This window comes from Littorina saxatilis, linkage group LG9 (genome assembly GCF_037325665.1).
Source record: "Littorina saxatilis isolate snail1 linkage group LG9, US_GU_Lsax_2.0, whole genome shotgun sequence".
In the NCBI taxonomy this organism is placed as follows: Eukaryota; Metazoa; Mollusca; class Gastropoda; order Littorinimorpha; family Littorinidae; genus Littorina; species Littorina saxatilis.
The window spans coordinates 41,408,895-41,428,234 of record NC_090253.1 but is presented as its reverse complement, the minus strand read 5'-3'; the positions used below and the strand labels follow the sequence as shown (position 1 = coordinate 41,428,234).

General features: G+C 43.9%; 1 protein-coding gene across 1 annotated transcript; it reads right to left on the bottom strand.

The window, feature by feature from the left end:
- Window positions 1-1,832: 1,832 nt before the first annotated feature.
- Window positions 1,833-18,120, bottom strand: LOC138977205 (uncharacterized). Its single transcript, XM_070350110.1, has 7 exons — window positions 17,829-18,120; window positions 8,859-9,109; window positions 7,521-7,683; window positions 7,237-7,252; window positions 5,073-6,778; window positions 4,389-4,494; window positions 1,833-2,985 (listed from the first exon to the last, which is right to left on the bottom strand). The coding sequence occupies exons 2-7, from the start codon at window positions 9,025-9,027 to the stop codon at window positions 2,647-2,649; spliced, it is 2,499 nt and encodes an 832-aa protein (XP_070206211.1). The 5' UTR covers window positions 9,028-9,109; window positions 17,829-18,120; the 3' UTR covers window positions 1,833-2,646.
- Window positions 18,121-19,340: the final 1,220 nt, after the last annotated feature.

Below are 19,340 nucleotides of genomic sequence, written 5' to 3'. Positions count from 1 at the left end.
AAGTCTCGGGGCTTGGAAAACACGAAGACACGCATGCATCATCTCTCGTCTCCGATTATCATGATCGTATTTCGATACTTTGACGAGACAAACCCAATGCTGGTGTGTCGAAGAAGACAGCCACAGCGGGCTTGTTCGAATCAAAGTATCACACCATACCTTCAACGTATTACCAATACCTGTCCCAACATAGACCAGTTGGTCTAAGAGGACGTTAAACCCTAATAGTCAGTCAGTCGGGATTTTGTATAAATCGGTTTTGGGATAGCAACTGGTTGTTAGAAATTAATTCACCACACACACACACAAAAACCACCACAGCAAGCAGTCATGGTGTTGAATGTTTGGTATGTGACCCAGTTGAGGGATGGTCCTATTCCATGTAAAAGCCGTCGGTAATGACTATGACTTTTGTTGTTAGCCTATTGGCCTTTAAAAAAAAAGTTTTTAATCATATTTGCATGGAGTGTACGGGTGTATGTATGTTATCCACACAGGACAAATACTAATGGCTGTCATGCTATATGGCGGATTTAATTCTTGTTCAGTCTAGCTAGATCTGAGATGGTGAGCCAAACGTGTACACGAGAAGGAGTGTGCCTTTACACCTCCGGGACAACCTGTGTCTGGCCTGTTTGAAAACACCTCCGCGTGAGGGGTTTTGCTGCCAGCGCGGTGAAGATAAAGAGGGAACATTTTCTCTGCCCGCGCGGCAGCAAGCAGGATGTCTCTGAACTGGCTAAGCAACCCCAACATCCACGAAGCAGCTAGGTTTTGGTCACAATGATACTAGAGACAAAAGCCACGCAGCTTGGGGACAACGTCCGAGACAAGGACAAGCACCGGGCAGTTTTTGGTTTCGTATGTCCCTTTCAGCCTATTTGACTATCGTTGGCAGATGATGTCAATATTCGTTATTTTCCGCGGAATTTTGAAATGCTGCGAGAAAATCTTTTCCCTGCGTAGAGCAGTAGCCGAATTTTATCAGTATTCGCTGCAGCCTTTTGCCCGCCGCAAAACAGCTTTTTACCCACGGAATACTGGGGAAGAGGGGAGGGGGGTCCGTGGCATTTTTTACATGTATTTTTCCCGCGGAATACTTGTGACAGGTTTTTTTTCCGAGAAAAGAAATGCGTAGGAAAACAGGATTCTGTTACATTGTACCCCCCAAAATAACTTGATCCTTACTAAACACTTATTCATATTTCATATTGAATACTTTTAATGTATCCAAATGTTTTACGATGTCCTATGTCATGTTTTATGTTTGTTGTCATATATATATATACACACCACAATCAAATTTCTCTGTTGAAATAATAACTTGAACTCTTCTATGCCAGTCTATGTCACACCAAGAGAGCTTCGGCCTTGGCACTGGTTGAAATGAGGGCTCCAACGATCCTGAGTAACGATCCCGAGTCGTCGAGGAATGTGCTTCCCGAAACTGGGCAAGAATATGAACCTCCCGGTCTTCGCGGGACCCAGGGATCGCGTTTACGCACGATTTTTGCGTATTTGACGCATTTTAAAAGTCGCTGACGCGTTTTTTTCGCCGCGCCGCGTAAGCCATACGCAAAAATATTGTAACTTTTTCTTGTCTTCACGCAGCGCTTTTGCTCTGACTTAATAATCACCCGATCCTGAAACTGACTATAGGGCTGGAGAAGTGACGACACACATGAAAACTAAAGTCCGTTTCTTTTTGCATCGAAGTATCGCAAACGAACGTAACCAGGGTATTACCAGATAATGTCTTGTCGGATAATGAATCAGACATTAGCTGCTCTCCCATCTCGCGCTTCCAAAAGGCGGAAAGTGTGTCAAGTCGTATTAGAGCGGGAAACAAACTCGCAAGGCCCGAAGGTTGGAGACAGCAGGGGTGTTATTCGACAGGCGTGCGCGGAGTTCGACAGGAAAACTCGCCGTATTTAGGTAAGGAGTGTCTTTAAGTCTTTCGTGCGTGTTTTGTTTGTGTCTGTACGTGTTTTCGTAGTACGCAAAAATATTGGTCCGTGACGCGTTTTTTTCGTTTCGTTGCGTATGACTTACGCGTTTTTTTAAAAGCTAGCGCGATCCCTGGGGACCCCTATCAAGTTACACATTTAAAGTTTGGGGTCCCAAGACCCTGCCAGCGGAGCGTCGGTGGGGAACCAAGGTAATAGACGATTTTCGGAAATAACTCCATCGGGTTTGTATGGGTTGTGAAAGAGTGAATGCCCTTGCTTTTCCTCGGACAAATAACTTCACACGTGCGCTCCTGTCCACGCGTTTCTGACAAACCCCTTGCTAGTGATTGGCCCCTCCAATGTCTGTCCGAGCAAAAAGCAAGGGCATTTACTCTTTCGCAACACAGACAGAGTTATTTTCGGAATTCGTCTATTAAAGGCGCCTTGTCTTACACATATAACCTGACCGAATTTGAGGAAACACTAGTTGACACGTGCTCCTGTCCACGCGTTTCCGACACACCCCTCGCTAGTGATTGGCCCCTCCAATGTTTGTCCGGCGAGTACAAAGCAAGGGCATTTACTCTTTCGCAACACGGACAGAGTTATTTTTGGAATTCGTCTATTAAGGGCGCCTTGACTTACACATAACCTGACCGAATTTGAGGAAACACTAGTTCATAACAGAAACAGTGTTTTAGTCAAACAAAGCTCTTGTATCGGTCATCAAAGGCCGCCTCGTCTCACAAGCAACCTGACCAAATTTGCTGAAACATTCGTTCATCACTTTGATAGACCCGGATTCTTTCCCCTGGCGGTAAAGGCTGGCGGCCAAAGGGAGGTAAACACCAATTTGTGAGGGGTCGACACGCAGCACGAGACGAAACCTCTCGACAGCGCGCGCCCAGGCCCCGTGGAAATAGAGCATGTCCGCCTCGTGCGTGAGGACGGAAGCGTTGTGCAATGCCGGCACGTTGGCGGCACGCTGGAGGAGGACTGCCTGCTCCGCTGTCGGCTTGTTTGGGCGTTTGTACACCTGTGTCAGAGTAGAAAAGAGATTGCAAATGTACCTCAGAAATCTCTCAGCGTATTAACACATCATGTCCATTATAGTCACTAAAACTGGGGACACAAATTCATAATTAGCACAGCATAGCATAGCCATAGATAGTTAAAGATTAAAAAAAAAGGTCAAACAGTTTGTAGACCGATCCGCGACTTAACATTTGAGCTCCAAAACGGCGTCCCTCAGCGAAAACGATACGAAACTTGCTAATACATAATTATGGGGCGTTTATACACCTGTGACAGAGTAGGAAAAGAGATTGCAAATTAACATCAGAAAGTTGAAACAAAAAGAACAAGACATTTTTAAACAGTCTCTGGACTGATCCGCGACTTCATAACATTCCAGCTCCAAAACGGCGTCCCTCCTCAGCATGGGTGGGACTGAAAAATGTCATGAATCCTGAAGAATTTTAAGGGGGGGGGGGGTCCTGGGGGCCCCCAGACGCTAAAGGATTTGTATAATTAACAACCAAACAAACGTCACCACAGACATTACGAATCCGGGTTTCCGGCATATACCGGAAGAATCCCACCCATGCATCAGCGAAAACGACTACGAAACATGTTTGACTCCCAAGTAGAATCCATTGTGTGGCCACATGTACTCAGAAGGAAAAGTGAATCCTCAAAGCCGAACACCTCAATATAAATAAATCGTGATACACTTCAACCTCTTAGTCCGTGTTACATTCATTTGTATACGTTGCTATACCTTATGAACGACCATATACTCGAAGTCATCATAAATGTCAGATTTGCTCAAGTCAAAAATTAATCATTTTCCAAACAAAAAGACCAAAATATATGGCTTTCTGCATTAGATTTCCCTCAATCCTCCTGGTACTTCAAGGTAATCGTCTTGAACAGTTTACGACTGAACTCGGCAATGAAAGCACCTAACATAATGAAGTCTTTCTTGTACACGGGTGTCATGAATATTTACTGTTGACCTTCTCGATCTCTACCACCACCCCCACCCCCCCCCCCCCAACCCTACTCAGACATGGGAACTCCTGTTTTGCACTTGGAGTATTTTCAAACAAACTTGGTGTATTTTCAGAAGAATGAGCGTACTTCACACAGCATTTGAACATCAAAGATTCAAACATGCTACACACGCATCCGTCGCACCGTTAATTAAGTTTACCAATACACTTGCTTCTTTCAATTTTTACTGATATAAACTGTAATCATGGGTCGAACTACTGGATCGGCGTCGGAATACGCTTGTGAGGAAAAGTAGTCTGGGAATTTTTCTCGGCGTATTTTTTTTCCCAGTGACCGCACTGGTCGTATTTTAGACAACCATGCGTGCGAATTACGGCGATATCCTAGGGTTCCTAGGTCTGCCTACTCTATGGCATCACTCACCTTGAAAGTTCCACAGGTGAAAATTGGGTGCCCCACGCCGAAGTAGCTGAAGTCTCTGTTGGACATCACCACCAGGTAGTTGTAACGTGGGTCCTCCAGCACGTACCTATAACAACGGACCACCAAAAAAAGACAGGTAAGTTTAAGCTTCAAATTAATTGGGCGAAGTCGACTGCGCGAAGTTTTGGCACTGACTTTTCGGTAAAACGACTTTGCGAAGTCGACTTTGGGCTGAATTAGGGACAGCCCATGACAGCCTTAATGGGATATTTAATAGCAGACCAAAACATGCACTCGATGTCGGTCTGTATCGAAGTGGACGAACAAGATATAGAACAAACACGTAATAACGATGGTTGATTACTTATATCTGGATATTGCTTCTTGTAAGATGGGAGGAAGCAAAATGACAATAAGTAATGACGTAAAAAGAAAATGTGTCTTTTCTTTATTTTTGAAAAAAAGTTTTGTTTCACTCTTTTATTTATTTATTAAGGAGATTTCTATAGCGCATAACTAAAAGCACTATGCGCTTAGCACTCTTGACTTATAACGAAAGACAAGAGAAAGAAAGAAAGAACGTAAGAACGGATGAAAGAACCGTTAGAACGTAAAAAGAAAGAAAGAAAGAAAGAACATTAAAAAGAAAGAAATCAAAAATGTTTTATTTTGTATTGTGTATACCTGATAACGGATTGCGTGTTCTGCTGGGACACAAAGTTGGAGAACTTGCCCACGTACGCCAGCGTCATGTGGGTGTGTGACGTCATCACAGTCTTGGTGGGCTCCGTCATCCTGCTCTCCACGTTGTACTCGTGGAAGTTGTAGCCGAAGATGGAGAAGATGGGCACGTCCCTGTGCAGCAGAGTGTAACCTCCAGTGGCGTAAAGGTTCCGGTCGATGAACACGCCCGTGACGTCAGAGCGGGCGGAGATACGATGCAGACACTGATTGACGTCCTGCGTATCTCCCGCCAGCTTGAACGCCATCTTGTTTCCGCCCCGCTTCGGGTTGTCCGTCAAGCTCGCTACGTCCCGCCATTGGCTGAGGGCGAACAGAACCACGCCCACCGCCAAGAGGAGGCGTTGTTTGTCGAATGGAAGGCGAGACTTTACAAGAGCTGATTGGAAGACAGCAGCACACGTGATCAGCACGAGAACGATGACGTTGTGCACGAAACGGAGCTCCTTGTGTCCTTTGGAAGAGTAGAGAATCAGTAGCAAGAACCAAGAGACACACGTTCGCAGAACAACGTTTCTCTTTTGGAGATCAAAAAGTCTCGTGGCGTTTTGTCCCTCTTTCGGAGAAGGAGCTTTGGAATGCTTTGGTGTCTTAGAAAAGTAGGAAATGTGGAACATACAACACAAAAGCGCCATCGACATCAATGCTGCTATTCCCAAGTTGTGCAGGAAAATGTCCACGATGTATTTGTACAACTCCTGAGTGCCAAAGAGAGCCGAGGAGTAGTCTTTCTGCACGTTGAACCGGAACCAGTTCACGGGGGTCAGAACGCCCCAACCGTAGATCCGGAAGTCCTCCAAGATACCGACCCCAACGCCGCACAAAGCCCCGCACGCACAGGAAATGACATCAAAGTAGCGCGTGCGCCACGGACTCCAGTGTGTTATCAGACATGCGCCTGCAAGCGCTATGACGTCAATGCGAATGTACACACACAGACCTAGCAGGAATCCAACTGCTAGGTTTTGGACCGTGTTTTTCGTAAGTTCACTACAGTTCCGAGTGGTTAAGGAATGCGTTACATCTCCGGCTTTACCGCTCTGAGAGACCCCTACCTGGCCATTGGGTAAATGCGAAACATGCCCGTTAGCATGGCCGTTTGCATTAGCACTGATTTTGGTTGTACCGTTTTTAGCTACGGTGATGTTGTTATTATTGTTCTCAACATGACCGTTGCTTGCTTGAAGATCTCGTGCAGCTGAACAAGTCCCGTGGATTCCATTCTGAGTTCCAGATTTGGAAGGGAGTGACGAATTATCTCTTTGAACAGTTCCATTTTTATGTTGCTTTGTCTTGCCTTTGTTTTTGAAGGAGCTGCCCCGATGTACAGATCCGCCATTTTTTGTTGCAGATCCATTCGGCTTGATATTGCTTTTGCCCTCATCATCTGACACGTCTCCCGAATCAGTGCCACTGTCAGTTTCAGGTGGGTTGATGAGCGTATGCAAATGAGCGATGACCAGGAAGACAGGGGGCGCTATAAGGCTGTTCACTAATGTATGCGTGCCGAGCACATGCAGTTGTGCGCACGCCGCACACAAGATGGCCGCCAGACAAGCGACGTCACGTGAGCGGAAGACGACGATGACGTAACGGTAGACAGCCAGGATCAGTGTGGAAGCCACCAGAGTGTGAAATATCTTCCATGTCTGCAAGCAGATTCAACAATGACCGTGAATAAATAGTGTCGTCTTTTGAGATCAGTCTGCATATACATTCATTGAAGAAGGATTCAAAATAATACCAAGACCACCCATAATTATGCTCTTAATAAAGACTCTAGTGCAACTATCGCCAGTCGCAACCGCAGGGAAACAAGTTTTCTTCTGTATAACTCTCGTTGGGTGTTGAGCTCTCGTTGGGTGTTGAGCTTGCAATAGCTAAATTACAAATTCTGAAAATGATTGTACTTTGGGTTTGTATTTGTAACATAAGGCATCAAGAGTTCACTTATTGAGGTCTAACGAATGACGTATCACAACGTGCGCGGTCGTCCTTGGCGGTCAAGAAAGCCGCGGGCGCCGCCGCGATCATTGCGCAGACGACACTTCCAGACCGCCAATATTTTTTGTGCGCATCACGTGCTCCACATAAATCGGCCGGAAACGAAGCAATTGGGAAACCTGGATACCACCATCAATACGCTCAACATATTTCTTGTTTTCATTGCCGGTGGAAAACATCAAGAAACACACACACACACACACACACACACACACACACTCACACACACACACACACTCTCTCTCTCTCTCTCTTTCTTTCTCTCTCCCCACGCACCCCCCACCCCCTCACACACACACACACACATACACATACACACACACTCTACAGCGTGCTCCAAACATTACCAAAAATGGCGGCGAGTCAAGGCCAACAACTCTCAGCTACCACGTGACCGTGACGTAAGCGTGTGGAAGGAGGTGTGAGCGGAGGGCATACATGCCATGGGTCATCTCCTGTTTGCGGATCTCGGGGGTCTGGGCGTCTATCGCTGGCTCCGGGTTGAACTCGTAGGCACGGATACCGAACCCGTACACCTCACTGTGAGCCACTGAAAGCATAATGCAACCAACAAGGGTGTCATCAAAGGCAAACCATAGAGTCTGTCAAACAACAACCAAAAATGTGTCATGACGTTATGGCCGCAGACAGAGAAGAAGATGAAGCGGCCAGAGCAGATTTGGAGATTCAAGACGAGGAATCATGGAGAAGTGTCAGATATGCATGTATTTGTGATTAACCCAGTCTTCAGTATGCCTGTGCGCCGAATAGGTTCATATGAATTTCTCTTTGTTATAGTCACGTGCATCACCCTATTTATGGGCTGAGGCCTAAACTGAAGAAATAGTCCTGAGTCCTGAATCAGCACAATCCGATTACTCCCAGGAAGATCACAGATCTCATGCAAGAAGAACAGAATGACAAAACATCTGATGACCCAGAAGGAGATTTATAAGGGCGTGCCGCGCGGAGGCTGCGCTAGGCCCCTCAACTGAAAAGTAGCGCTCAAATGCTGTCTTCAAGCAATGCCAAGGTTGCAGGAATTTCAGAAAACCCATTGAATCTAGTTTCAGGCATTGTAGAAAAAGAGCCATATGGTACGAGGTATGATCCAAACAAAATGATCAAATGTGGTTTTCACGGAGACTGTTTGGCGTAAGTGGTCCAAATTACAGTAGCTATTTGAGCTACTCTTCTCCTACATTAATCCAACGTCACAACTGCCTGAGCCAATCAGAAAAGGCCTTAAGATAGCATTATAAGGGGATGGTTTTGAGTTCTGATTTAATAAATTATTGGATTTCTGGATGCAGTGAAACTTCTTGGCATGAAGTCTTATTCTCAAAGAGAGAATAACCAGAAACACAGAAGGTGAAATTTGAGATGAAGAGCTTGAGCCAAATCAGAATTGTATAATGCTTTTTGGTTGTGTCTCAAAATACCAACACCAGTAGATTGATAGTTAAATCTTTAAATGTCCAGTATAGCTAAGAATGTTTAAAAGGGACGATGCTTGTGACGAATGCCATAACTTTGTTCGATCCTATATTCAGATAAGGTCTTGTTGAAGAAAACAACAACAACAACATCATCATCATCATCATCATCATCATCATCATCATCATCATCATCATCATCATCATCATCATCATCATCATCATCATCATCATCATCATCAACTTCAGCGTCATTATCGTTGTCGTCGTCCGTCTTTAACAGACTTACCTTCCATGGTCTGATAGATCTCATCCGGGTGCACGAGCCACCAATTACGTGGCTGTGTGACGTAGTAGACGCGAAAAGATGACGTCAGGACGAACAGAGGCCAGATGAACCATGAGGGGAACCAATGGCCGCCCTGACGATCCGGAGATGAAGATGACATGGAAGCCATTATGACGTAATCGCATCAGACAATAAGGTGTTTGGCCTTCGGGGGCGCTACGTTAATCGAGCCGTCATTCAGAAAGTTCATTCTGAAAACAAAGTTAGATAAATAAAAGTATAAGACTGAGGACAGCAGTGGAAAAAGTGGCCACATGGCAGGTACCTATTGCTTAGTGTCTGCAGTGCAAAAGACAGATAAGGTGATGGTAGATTTCCAATTGAACACAGTACCCTCATATCTACTGCTGATTTACGACGGGCAAGCTACAATCCAGGGCAGAGAACACTGCAGCCTTGTAATCCAACTTTTCATTTGTTTCAGGAAAGGACGTCCTTACAAATTAATATTACAACTCTCTGATACAAAGACATAGTGCATAGTGTACTCTGAACAAGAGGTTGTGCTACCACAGGAACATCCCGATAATTGAGTGGGACAGGATTAAAAAGGCTGCAGTGAGGAAGTACACGGTTTTTCTGTTATTGACCTTAATATCAATCAATCAATCAATCAATCAATGAGTCTTATATCGCGCATATTCCGTGGGTACAGTTCTAGGCGCTCTGCAGTGATGCCGTGTGAGATGAAATTCAGTTTATACGGCCAGTAGATTGCAGCCATTTCGGCGCATATTTACCTTTCACGGCCTATTATTCCAAGTCACACGGGTATAGGTAGACAATTATTAACTGTGCCTAAGCAATTTTGCCAGGAAAGACCCTTTTGTCAATCGTGGGATCTTTAACGTGCACACCCAATGTAGTGTACACGGGGGGAGGTTCGGACACCGAAGAGAGTCTGCACACAAAGTTGACTCTGTGAAATAAATTTCCGCCGAACCTGGGATCGAACTCACGCTGACAGCGGCCAACTGAATACAAATCCAGCGCGCTACCAACTGAGCTATATCCCCGCCCAATAGCTTTCACACAGCCAGTATATGAGAGATAATGATCTTCTTTGTGACCGTTCATGCCCAAGCACGCGGAGCTGGTTGCCAGCAGGACAACGTGTCACTGGACAATATCATAGACTTCGGAGTGCGAGGACCAGGGAAAATAACCTCATGTGAACCTGTCTGAGTGTGACCATCGTGACGCCCATAAATTATCTTTAACTCTCAGTCGTATGACAATTCCAAGAATATATTATGTTGATACGCAAGCTCTAGGGTAGGTTAATGATTGTAGATAAGCTTTGCCATGATAATTATGCTGATGCAGTTTAATAGTGTGTATGTATGTGTGTGTGTGTGTGTGTGTGTGTGTGTGTGTGTGTGTGTGTATGTGTGTGTGTGTGTGAGAGGATTGCACAAGATCTCCTTCAGGGACAACTACACCAACAACAAATACACAGTCATTTTATCTGTTTGCCTTCTTTTGAAAATTATACATGGAGTAGATATGATGCGTTGGTTTTAACTGTGTGTGTGTGTGTGTGTGTGTGTGTGTGTGTGTGTGTGTGTGTGTGTGTGTGTGTGTGTGTGACGGAGAGATTGAGTTTGTGTTACTGTTTGTCGATTTCTCAAGTTACGGAAGCCTTGAAGGCCGCTTCGCCTCTTGTTCATGGTGTTGTGTAATTTTTAAATTACAAAGGAATTGATATGTAAGACAGTTTCAAGCGAGCTATTTTTCGCGGCTGTATTTACTGTGCAAACAACTCTAAATATGGCAAAAGTGTCACGTGATAATCAACCGTTTGGTTTCCGCGCTCGCTGGAGCAGACGATTTTTTGACAGTGATGCAACCATATATTACGGTCTCCTTCCGGCAGCAGTCCCAAAATTTCGACTTGTTTTGACCTTAGAACGATGTCTTTATCATAACTGTGAAGAACAAAACGGAGATCACTGTCGAAGTCGGCCAATCTGCAATCATTTTCGTCTCGCGAACAACGGGCTGCTCGTGAACAACATATGGGAGATAACTCTGTATTCTTGTTTTGATAGATTCGCGTGGGACTTTAGCGTCCGGTCAGAGAGATAACTGGCGATAGCCGTTGAGCGATGATGATCAGAATGCTAACCACAGCCAATAACCACTGCCCTCTTTAAAGTCAAGACGCCAACGTAAGCCGCCGCCATGAGTGGTGTCATCGAAACGAACAAGTGAGCTCACGTAGGTCTCTAATCCACCACGTTTGCGTTGCTTTTTGCTACGCCTGGCTGAATAACAAACATGACCGATGGTTGAACCTTTTTTGAGCTGATGCGTTGAAGGCCTTCCCTTATTGAGCCCGAAGTTGACTTCGCCTCGACTTCGCGCAGTCTTTTTACAGAAAATTCAGTGCCAAAGCTTTGTGCAGCGAGCCGCTTTGTGAGTTAGACTTCGCGAAGGCGCACGGCCTCATATTTGGAACTCTTTGCAGGCGGCTTAAATATACATGTTCTCTGTTTAAACGTTTATGTCAGCATCGAAAGGTCACCTCCGGCTTTTACCTGGCTTTATTATCAAGAGAATCTTTCTACTTTGGCTTTTACCCCAAAGTAACAGCCTGGCTGCTTCCTGAGCAAGGTACGAATTTTGTGCTGAACTAATTTCGCAACTTGGCATTGGTGTGGTAGGTTACCAAATGTCCCACGTTAAAAGCCTTGCCCAAAATATGTGAAGGTCTACATGATAGTGTTTACAGAAAGGTTGACTCGAGCATTGCTATTTTTCGATTATACCCGTCAGAGCTATCAGTTTAAGCCAAGACAACGAACCACACTCGTAACCACGTCAATAATAAATGGACCTTCGCACAAACTTGTCAGTCCGACATCTCACTCCTTAGATCATAGATAACGTGACTGATAAGCCCCAGCCTATTGCCGTATCTCGGACCAGGCTAGGGCTAACCCGTGCGGTCTCTTGGTGTTAGAGGAATGGTGTGAATAAATAAAGAGACCATTGGCTCGGTGGAAGGAGGTCGATATCACTGGTCTCCGTGTCAGCCTGTCAGTCCAAGCATGTCACATCCCACGGAACAGCCAGGAATCGATGGAAAGCTTGAGCCTGAATTTACTTTTTGATGAAATGAAGACAAAGCGTGCGCGCGTGGGTAAACATTCGTACACAGGCAAAATGTCAGACTGACACGTGCACGCACCCACGCCGCACGCACGAAGGTACTCATGCCCCCGGCATCCACGAACGCAGGCACGTGCACATACATTTCGGGAGCATGCACGTACCTTCCACCCTTTCCCCTTCACACACACACACACACACACACACATACCTCGCGAAAATGCACACACACACATACACACACCGCGCGAGAATACACTTACCCCCCCCCCCCACAAGCATACCTCCCCCACCGCACACATAATTATGAGAACTGCAAGATCTTGTGCACAGTGACACATCTGAGTTTTTAATTTTAAATCCACAAGTGTATCCCTTTGTATCGAATATGCCGATCGTGCATATGGCTTTTTCATACTATGTGCCGCCCCCCCCCCCCCCCCCCCAATACTGCCGCGTGGAACAATAGCAAACACTGCTGTGAACGTCCACAAACATTGAGACAGGGTACTTCAGTGTACTCTGGAACCAAGGCCTAACTGAAAGTACTCTTTACTGTACTCGCCACTCGAGAACTGAGTGCGTTGACTGTATGAAGTAAACTTGTTACTGACATGATATACCAACGTGTGAGTATTATGGTTTAGTTATGACATGGGTGATCTCTCTCGCGAATGTAGGATACGAAATGTTTCATGGATGCAAATACATTCCGAATACACTATTTAATTCATTCAAAAACCTCCAAAATATCAAATGCGAAATGTTTCAGTGATTCAAAAACATGCAAAATTTCAAAAAGTGAACTATGACGGAAACTCTTTACTATGAGGAGGTTGTACTCTGAAAACGAGTCCAGCACAACTTAAATGGCGATTTAAAAAAAAAAAGATTGACAATTCCCAAACAATTGAAATCCAGCGCTATAGACTTGCTCTTACGTTATATAGACAGACATGTCGCGTGCCAGTCAATATCAACCTGAATACTCTGCAGATTTACTTTCGTTACAACTGTTAATCTGTAGAATGAAAATTAACTTCCTCTTTATGTAAATGTAGAGCTGCACTTCGTTTCGATCTCGCGCAGGTAATTTGGTAAACGGAAACTTTCAAGTTTCCAATAACAAAACAAAAAAAAGTGTAAACGAGAATTATGCTGACTGACGGTTTGTCATATTCAAATAGTAAATCAATGCAATGTATCTACATTCCCTGAAACAGGACAAGGAAGGTATACTGTTCAAAATATCAGCAACGAAAAATGGCCTTACCTTTGTAAAGTTTCTAAAACCTTAAAGTGGAATTCTATGTTCACAGCATGGACACATTCTGCTTACACGGTAAATAACTGGGAAGAGCGTGCCAGGCACTGATGAATGGCTAACACTCAATCCCAGATGGATTACTCTCCATTTATTCTTCGTCAGTTCAAGTGTCACCTTGCTTGTAATTTAATTCATCCAATAATTTTACAGACGTTCACTTCAGTTGTGTACACCGACCTTGGCTAACCACTATCACGCCAGCGCTCAAAGTAAGCTCAACATGGCGATGGCAAACTGCTGGCCTTTTCTTTGTTATGTCCTGTCCAAACGACTGCCAACAGAGCCTTTATTTGCCCAGTGCCTCCTAAGCGAGGGATTTATCAATTGATGCATTGCTGGTCACTTGGAGGGGTGTGTTCTTGCTTGATGTCAAAGACCGAGGGGGAGGGGTGGGTTGTGCCGCATACAATAATGTTTGCTGACTTTCGAGGGTCTGATAAAAGCTGTGCCGAGACATCAGGTAAGGGTGGTACCGAGACCTTTGTTGACAGTTTCGGATCGTGGAGTATTAAGTTACGACGGTGAAGGGTTGTGAAGACCAACAATGTGGTCTTTCAACAGAAACTTACCCGAACCGATGTGCACGAAGCGAAAGTGGGTGCCGGCCAAGCGTGTGTGTGTGGTTGTGGGGGGGGGGGGGAGCCAGCCGCGGGGGCTCATTGGTTGAAATCCCCACAAATTTTAATGTCAATCAATCAGACCCCGGCGCTGGCTGCCACCCACTTGGGTGGTATCCATTTTCACCTTCGTGCATCTCAGCCCAGGGCGCCATTTCGGAACTTTTTTCTGGCGAATTTGACCTTTAAGAAGTCAAAGAGACATTTACTTTCCTTTAGCAATGACTGCCTTACCCAAAAATGCCCTAATATGGACCCGCTCCTAATATGGACCACCTCCTGTTCTGACAAACTAACGGCGCTAGAGCGCTCAAAATAATTTCATTCGCTTTATTCACCCTCTCTGGATAAGTTGCACATATCAAACCAAATGCAGAAACACAAACCTCAAAACCGTTAGGCTTTTTCGCTTTTTTTCACTTTTGGCAGCGTTCACTCTAAATTCGCCGCCTAAAACGGACTCGTTTCTGTCCACAGAAAGCTTTCATTACACAAACATGGCTATATATGACAGCTAAGACAGTATTTGTTACATTTTAACAGTGTGTACCCCGAGTTTCTACTGCAAACAAAAAATAATAGCAAAATCTTAAAGTATGTGTGAGTCCCCTAATATGGACCACCAAATCGAAGAAAATAAAAACTAAAGGCAATTTTAATTAATTCATTAAGAAGCTTGCTGAAAATAACATATAACTAGCCATCGAGATTTAAAAGAATAACAACAAATAGTCTTATTTTGGTGGAAGTTGATAATTTCACTTATTTTCACTCTGTTTTTGATAAGCTTCTTCAGTTTCCTGGTGTGCTTCAAATAATGCTCTCATCAACCCGAAACAGCTAAATCTAAAGCATATTTGAATTAGTCTGACTTGCACACTAAGTTGTATCATGTTATTTTGAAGTATAGGGGGCTTTTTACAGTGATTCGTGAAGGCCGCTTCCCAGGCTCCTAATATGGACCATTTGTGATTTTTTCTGTATTTAATTTTTGCTGAAGGTCTATCAAAGCTATTTCACTCTAATTAGGCCTAACGGTTAAACTAAGAGAGAAGGACTACCAACCACAAAATGAAACTTCTTTGCAAGAAAACAAGGCCCTTCCCCTAACTATTTACTAATTAGTTAAAGGCACAGTAAGCCTCCCGTAAACCATCACAGATACTGTCAGGCTTTTACACACAATACAAACACCCTTCCATTTGAACGCTCACCAAACGGGAACATCCTAGGTGCCCTACGTAAAGAGCGAGCAATTTTTAAAGAATTAATTTTGCAGATTGTCTCGGACACTTTTGGGACCCATCCTGAACTCAGGTCAAAAATGAGTTACTTCCCTTCAGGTCTCATTCTATCGATGTAAACTGGCGATAGCCGTGGATCGATGATTATCAGAATGTTTTTGGACCGTGGTGCTTTTTTGCGCTAGACCTAACTTTTAAAATCTAAATAATAAATTGACAGCTTGTTACACAAACATTCTTTAATCACAAAAGAATTCTTTTTTCATCAAGACAAGATCAGTACAATTCGAAGTTGTGAAAGTTTGAAAAAAGAAAAGCCCGGAAGCAGGGTCACGCAAGGGTCGTAGCAGACGACGGTTTATGCATATCGCCAGTTCCTCTCAACAGTCAAAAGCCATCGCTAGAGTTCTTGTGAACCACAGCCGTTTGTTTCGTACATAAAAACGTGATAAGCTCACATCGAGTCGCATTCAAATGACTAACTGACGACTACATTGTGAAAAAGAGAAACTGGATCACACGGGTTCACGATGGCTCATGGGTAAGATAAACCACACAAAAATAAATTCTTTGAAAATTGTTCGCTCTTTACGGAGGGCACCTAGGATGTTCTCAATCGGTGAGTGTTCAAATGAAAGGGTGTTTGTACTGTGTGTAAAAGCCTGACCGTATCTGTGATGGTTTACGGGAGGCTTACTGTGCCTTTAAATGTAACAAATCTCAGAAGAAAGTTTAAAGCTCTGCTGACTTTCAATTGTTTCTTTCACAACTTCTGAGCGTTTCTTTATATTATCAGTTTAATGTGAATAAGAGAGTAGCATTCTGGCAGGCATCTCTTGTGCGCCCCGGTCCCGATAGTTCATTGTCTTATCTGATTCAGTACTGCCGAGTGGGCATGCTAGCGGACGAAACCTGTTAGACGCAAGAATTCAAATCTATAATCTAGTGAAAGCAAACACGTTTGACTGCAGCTGTCAGGGGGATAAAAGCAAAGCGAAGCGTAATCAAAGACGCAAGACTTGGAGAATTTAACGTTTGCACAGACTAACTTAAAACAGTATTTAAGTTTGTAAAAACCGAACGCTCAAACTCATTTTTTTAAGGTTAGTTAGTTAGTTGTTGTTGCTTTCTGGGTCCGTATAGGCCAAATCAGGACCCCATTTGTTTTAAGGTATTCTTCGTGTGTGGTGTCAGCTTTTTCATCGCTGCGACCCCTAAAGCGAACTGTGAAGGTTTTTTGTGGTGATTGAAGAGAGCTTTTTACATTTAGTCAAGTTTTGACTAAATGTTTTAACATAGAGGGGGAATCGAGACGAGGGTCGTGGTGTATGTGCGTGTGTGCGTGTGTGTGTGTGTGTGTGTGTGTGTGTGTGTGTGTGTGTGTGTGTGTGTGTGTGTGTCCGTGCGTGTGTGTGTGTAGAGCGATTCAGACTAAACTACTGGACCGATCTTTATGAAATTTGACATGAGAGTTCCTGGGTATGATATCCCCGGATGTTTTTTTCATTTTTTCGATAAATACCTTTGATGACGTCATATCCGGCTTTTTGTAAAAGTTGAGGCGGCACTGTCACACCCTCATTTTTCAATTAAATTGAATGAAATTTTGGCAAAACAATTTTCGACGAAGGCCGAGGTTTGGTGTTGCATTTCAGCTTGGTGGCTTAAAAACTAATGAGTGAGTTTGGTCATTAAAAATCGGAAACTTGTAATTAAAATTATTTTTTTATTAAGCGATCCAAAAACAATTTCATCTTATTCTTCGTCATTTTCTGATTCCAAAAACATATAAATATGTTATATTTGGATTAAAAACAAGCTCTGAAAATTAAAAATATAAAAATTATGATCAAAATTAAATTTCCGAAATCGATTTAAAAACAATTTCATCTTATTCCTCACGGGGGATAACCGGTCAAATGCCGAACAGAAGCCGAATGCCGCTCATGACACGTGTGAAGGCAAGTTTTGTCTGTTTTCTAGGTATTGTTTGATTTATGTCGGGATTTAAGGTAAGCTACTGATTCAGCGATGACTAAATGTGTTTCTCGATGCATAAAAAGTCAGGGAGCGATTGATATTTGCCCGTAAATATCCTTCAAAGCTGAAAATGTCCGCGATCGAGCACCGGAAATGGCTGTTCGATGGGTTTTGCAAGTAGAAATGTGCTTTATTTCACCAAATCAGCTCGTATTTGGTATGGGTACGGGATTCTAGAGGACGAAGGAGTCATAAGAGGTGCAAAAAAGTGCTATTTGGGAGTAGAATAAATCTTCCGAGACAGTAGACAAGAGAAGGTCATATTTGAGAGAGGAGCGCGTAGGCCGATTGTCTTTCCGACAAGCGAATGATACAGCAGATTAATCATTCGTTTTGACCAGAAACCTAGTCTCTAGTTTTTATGAATGAGTTTTTTAATTAAAACAATCACGAGAACTCTCTCGCTTAGCCTAATGGCTGTTCGATGGGTTTCGCAAGTAGAGAGAGAGATAGACAAAGACTGAGACAGGGACAGATATAGTAACAGTTAGATAGCTGTTTTGTTGACTAGAAACAGGCATCGGATTCACCTCGAATAAAAGCAAAAGGAAAAAAAAGCTTGACTTACTGCTTAGCACAAACTATATCGTTTGTCTTTCTGGTCAGCTTCTTTTGGCCGAAATGTTCTCCTCCGAGAAAAGCCGGATGAGCAAATAATTATGGTCACGGTTATGGCATAACGCTGCCTAGCTTTTGCTACCAGCACTAACTCCGCGGAAGCCTTTATCTCTCTCTGTCTCTCTGTCTTTCTGTCTCTCTCTGTCTTTCTGTCTCTCTCTCTCTCCAAGCCACGATGCAGTACTGGGCCACCACGGGAGATTTGCAACAGCGATTTAAAAGTTATCACACATATATATCACCCTTCACTCAACGAGGAAGAAATTTAAGACGCCGAACCTGCAAAGACCAGCCCGACTGGTTTCCTTGACAGGGTTCTGTCGTTTAAAGGCACGCTCCTTCTCTTGTAAACAGTTCGGTTCAGGGCGGGGACGTAGCTCAGTTGGTAGCGCGCTGGCTTTGTAGCCAGTTGGTCGCTATCAGCGTGGGTTCGATCCCCACGTTCGGCGAGAGATTTATTTCTCGGAGTCAACTTTGTGCAGACTCTCTTCGGTGTTCGAACACCCCCGTGTGCACACATGCGCACGAAAAAGATCCCACGTTCACAGCAAAAGTCTCAGGGCTTGGAAAACACGAAGACACGCATGCATCATCTCTCGTCTCCGATTATCATGATCGTATTTCGATACTTTGACGAGACAAACCCAATGCTGTTGTGTCGAAGAAGACAGCCACAGCGGGCTTGTTCGAATCAAAGTATCACACCATATCTTCAGCGTATTACCAATACCTGTCCCAATATAGACCAGTTGGTCTGAGAGGACGTTAAACCCTAATAGTCAGTCAGTTCGGTTCACCATCTCCGATCTGGCCAGGCATTTAGATGGGATAAAACCACCCCTCCACTTGGTCACATACCACAAATCAACACCCTGACTGCTTACCGAACCGCCCTGATATGGCCCTTCGTGGTCGGCTGGGCGTTAAACAAACAAACTGCTTACCGATGAGAATTTGAATTTCTTAATGAATTATTTTCTTAAAAAGCCATTGTCGATGAGAGTTTGAATTTCTTGATGAATTCTTTTCTTAAAAAGCCTCTGGTATCATTTACGATTTTAATTCATCAAAACATTCCCACTGCAATGTACAGAGAGAGTACCCAGGCTGTTCATTTTTGGTATGTGACCAAGTGGAGGGATGGTCTCAGTCCCATGTGAAAGCCTTGCTAGATCTGAGATGGTGAGCCGTTCTTTTTTTTTAACGGGAAGCAGTGTGCCTTTAATTGAAAGCAGAGACTATTAGGCCCAAAAAAAAAGGTCTGTTTACGGTAACATAGGCCAAAAAAATAGGGTCGGTAGGTCGGGATTTTTTTTTCATTTTTTTTTCTTCAAAAAAACCATATTTTTACGTTATTTTGCCAAAAAAACAAGATTTTTTTTATTTTTTTATTTTTTATTCCCAAATGCCAAAAAAAAGTCTAGGGTCGCGCGAAAAAACTAGGGTCGGTCGGGTTACCGTA

Excerpts from the sequence above, each read along its gene's own strand:
- LOC138977205 (XM_070350110.1), bottom strand. The coding sequence starts at position 9,027 with ATGGCTTCCATGTCATCTTCATCTCCGGATCGTCAGGGCGGCCATTGG. Across the intron at positions 7,684-8,858 it reads GATCTATCAGACCATGGAAG|TGGCTCACAGTGAGGTGTAC; the intron begins GTAAGTCTGTTA and ends TTATGCTTTCAG. Across the intron at positions 4,495-5,072 it reads AACACGCAATCCGTTATCAG|GTACGTGCTGGAGGACCCAC; the intron begins GTATACACAATA and ends CCGTTGTTATAG.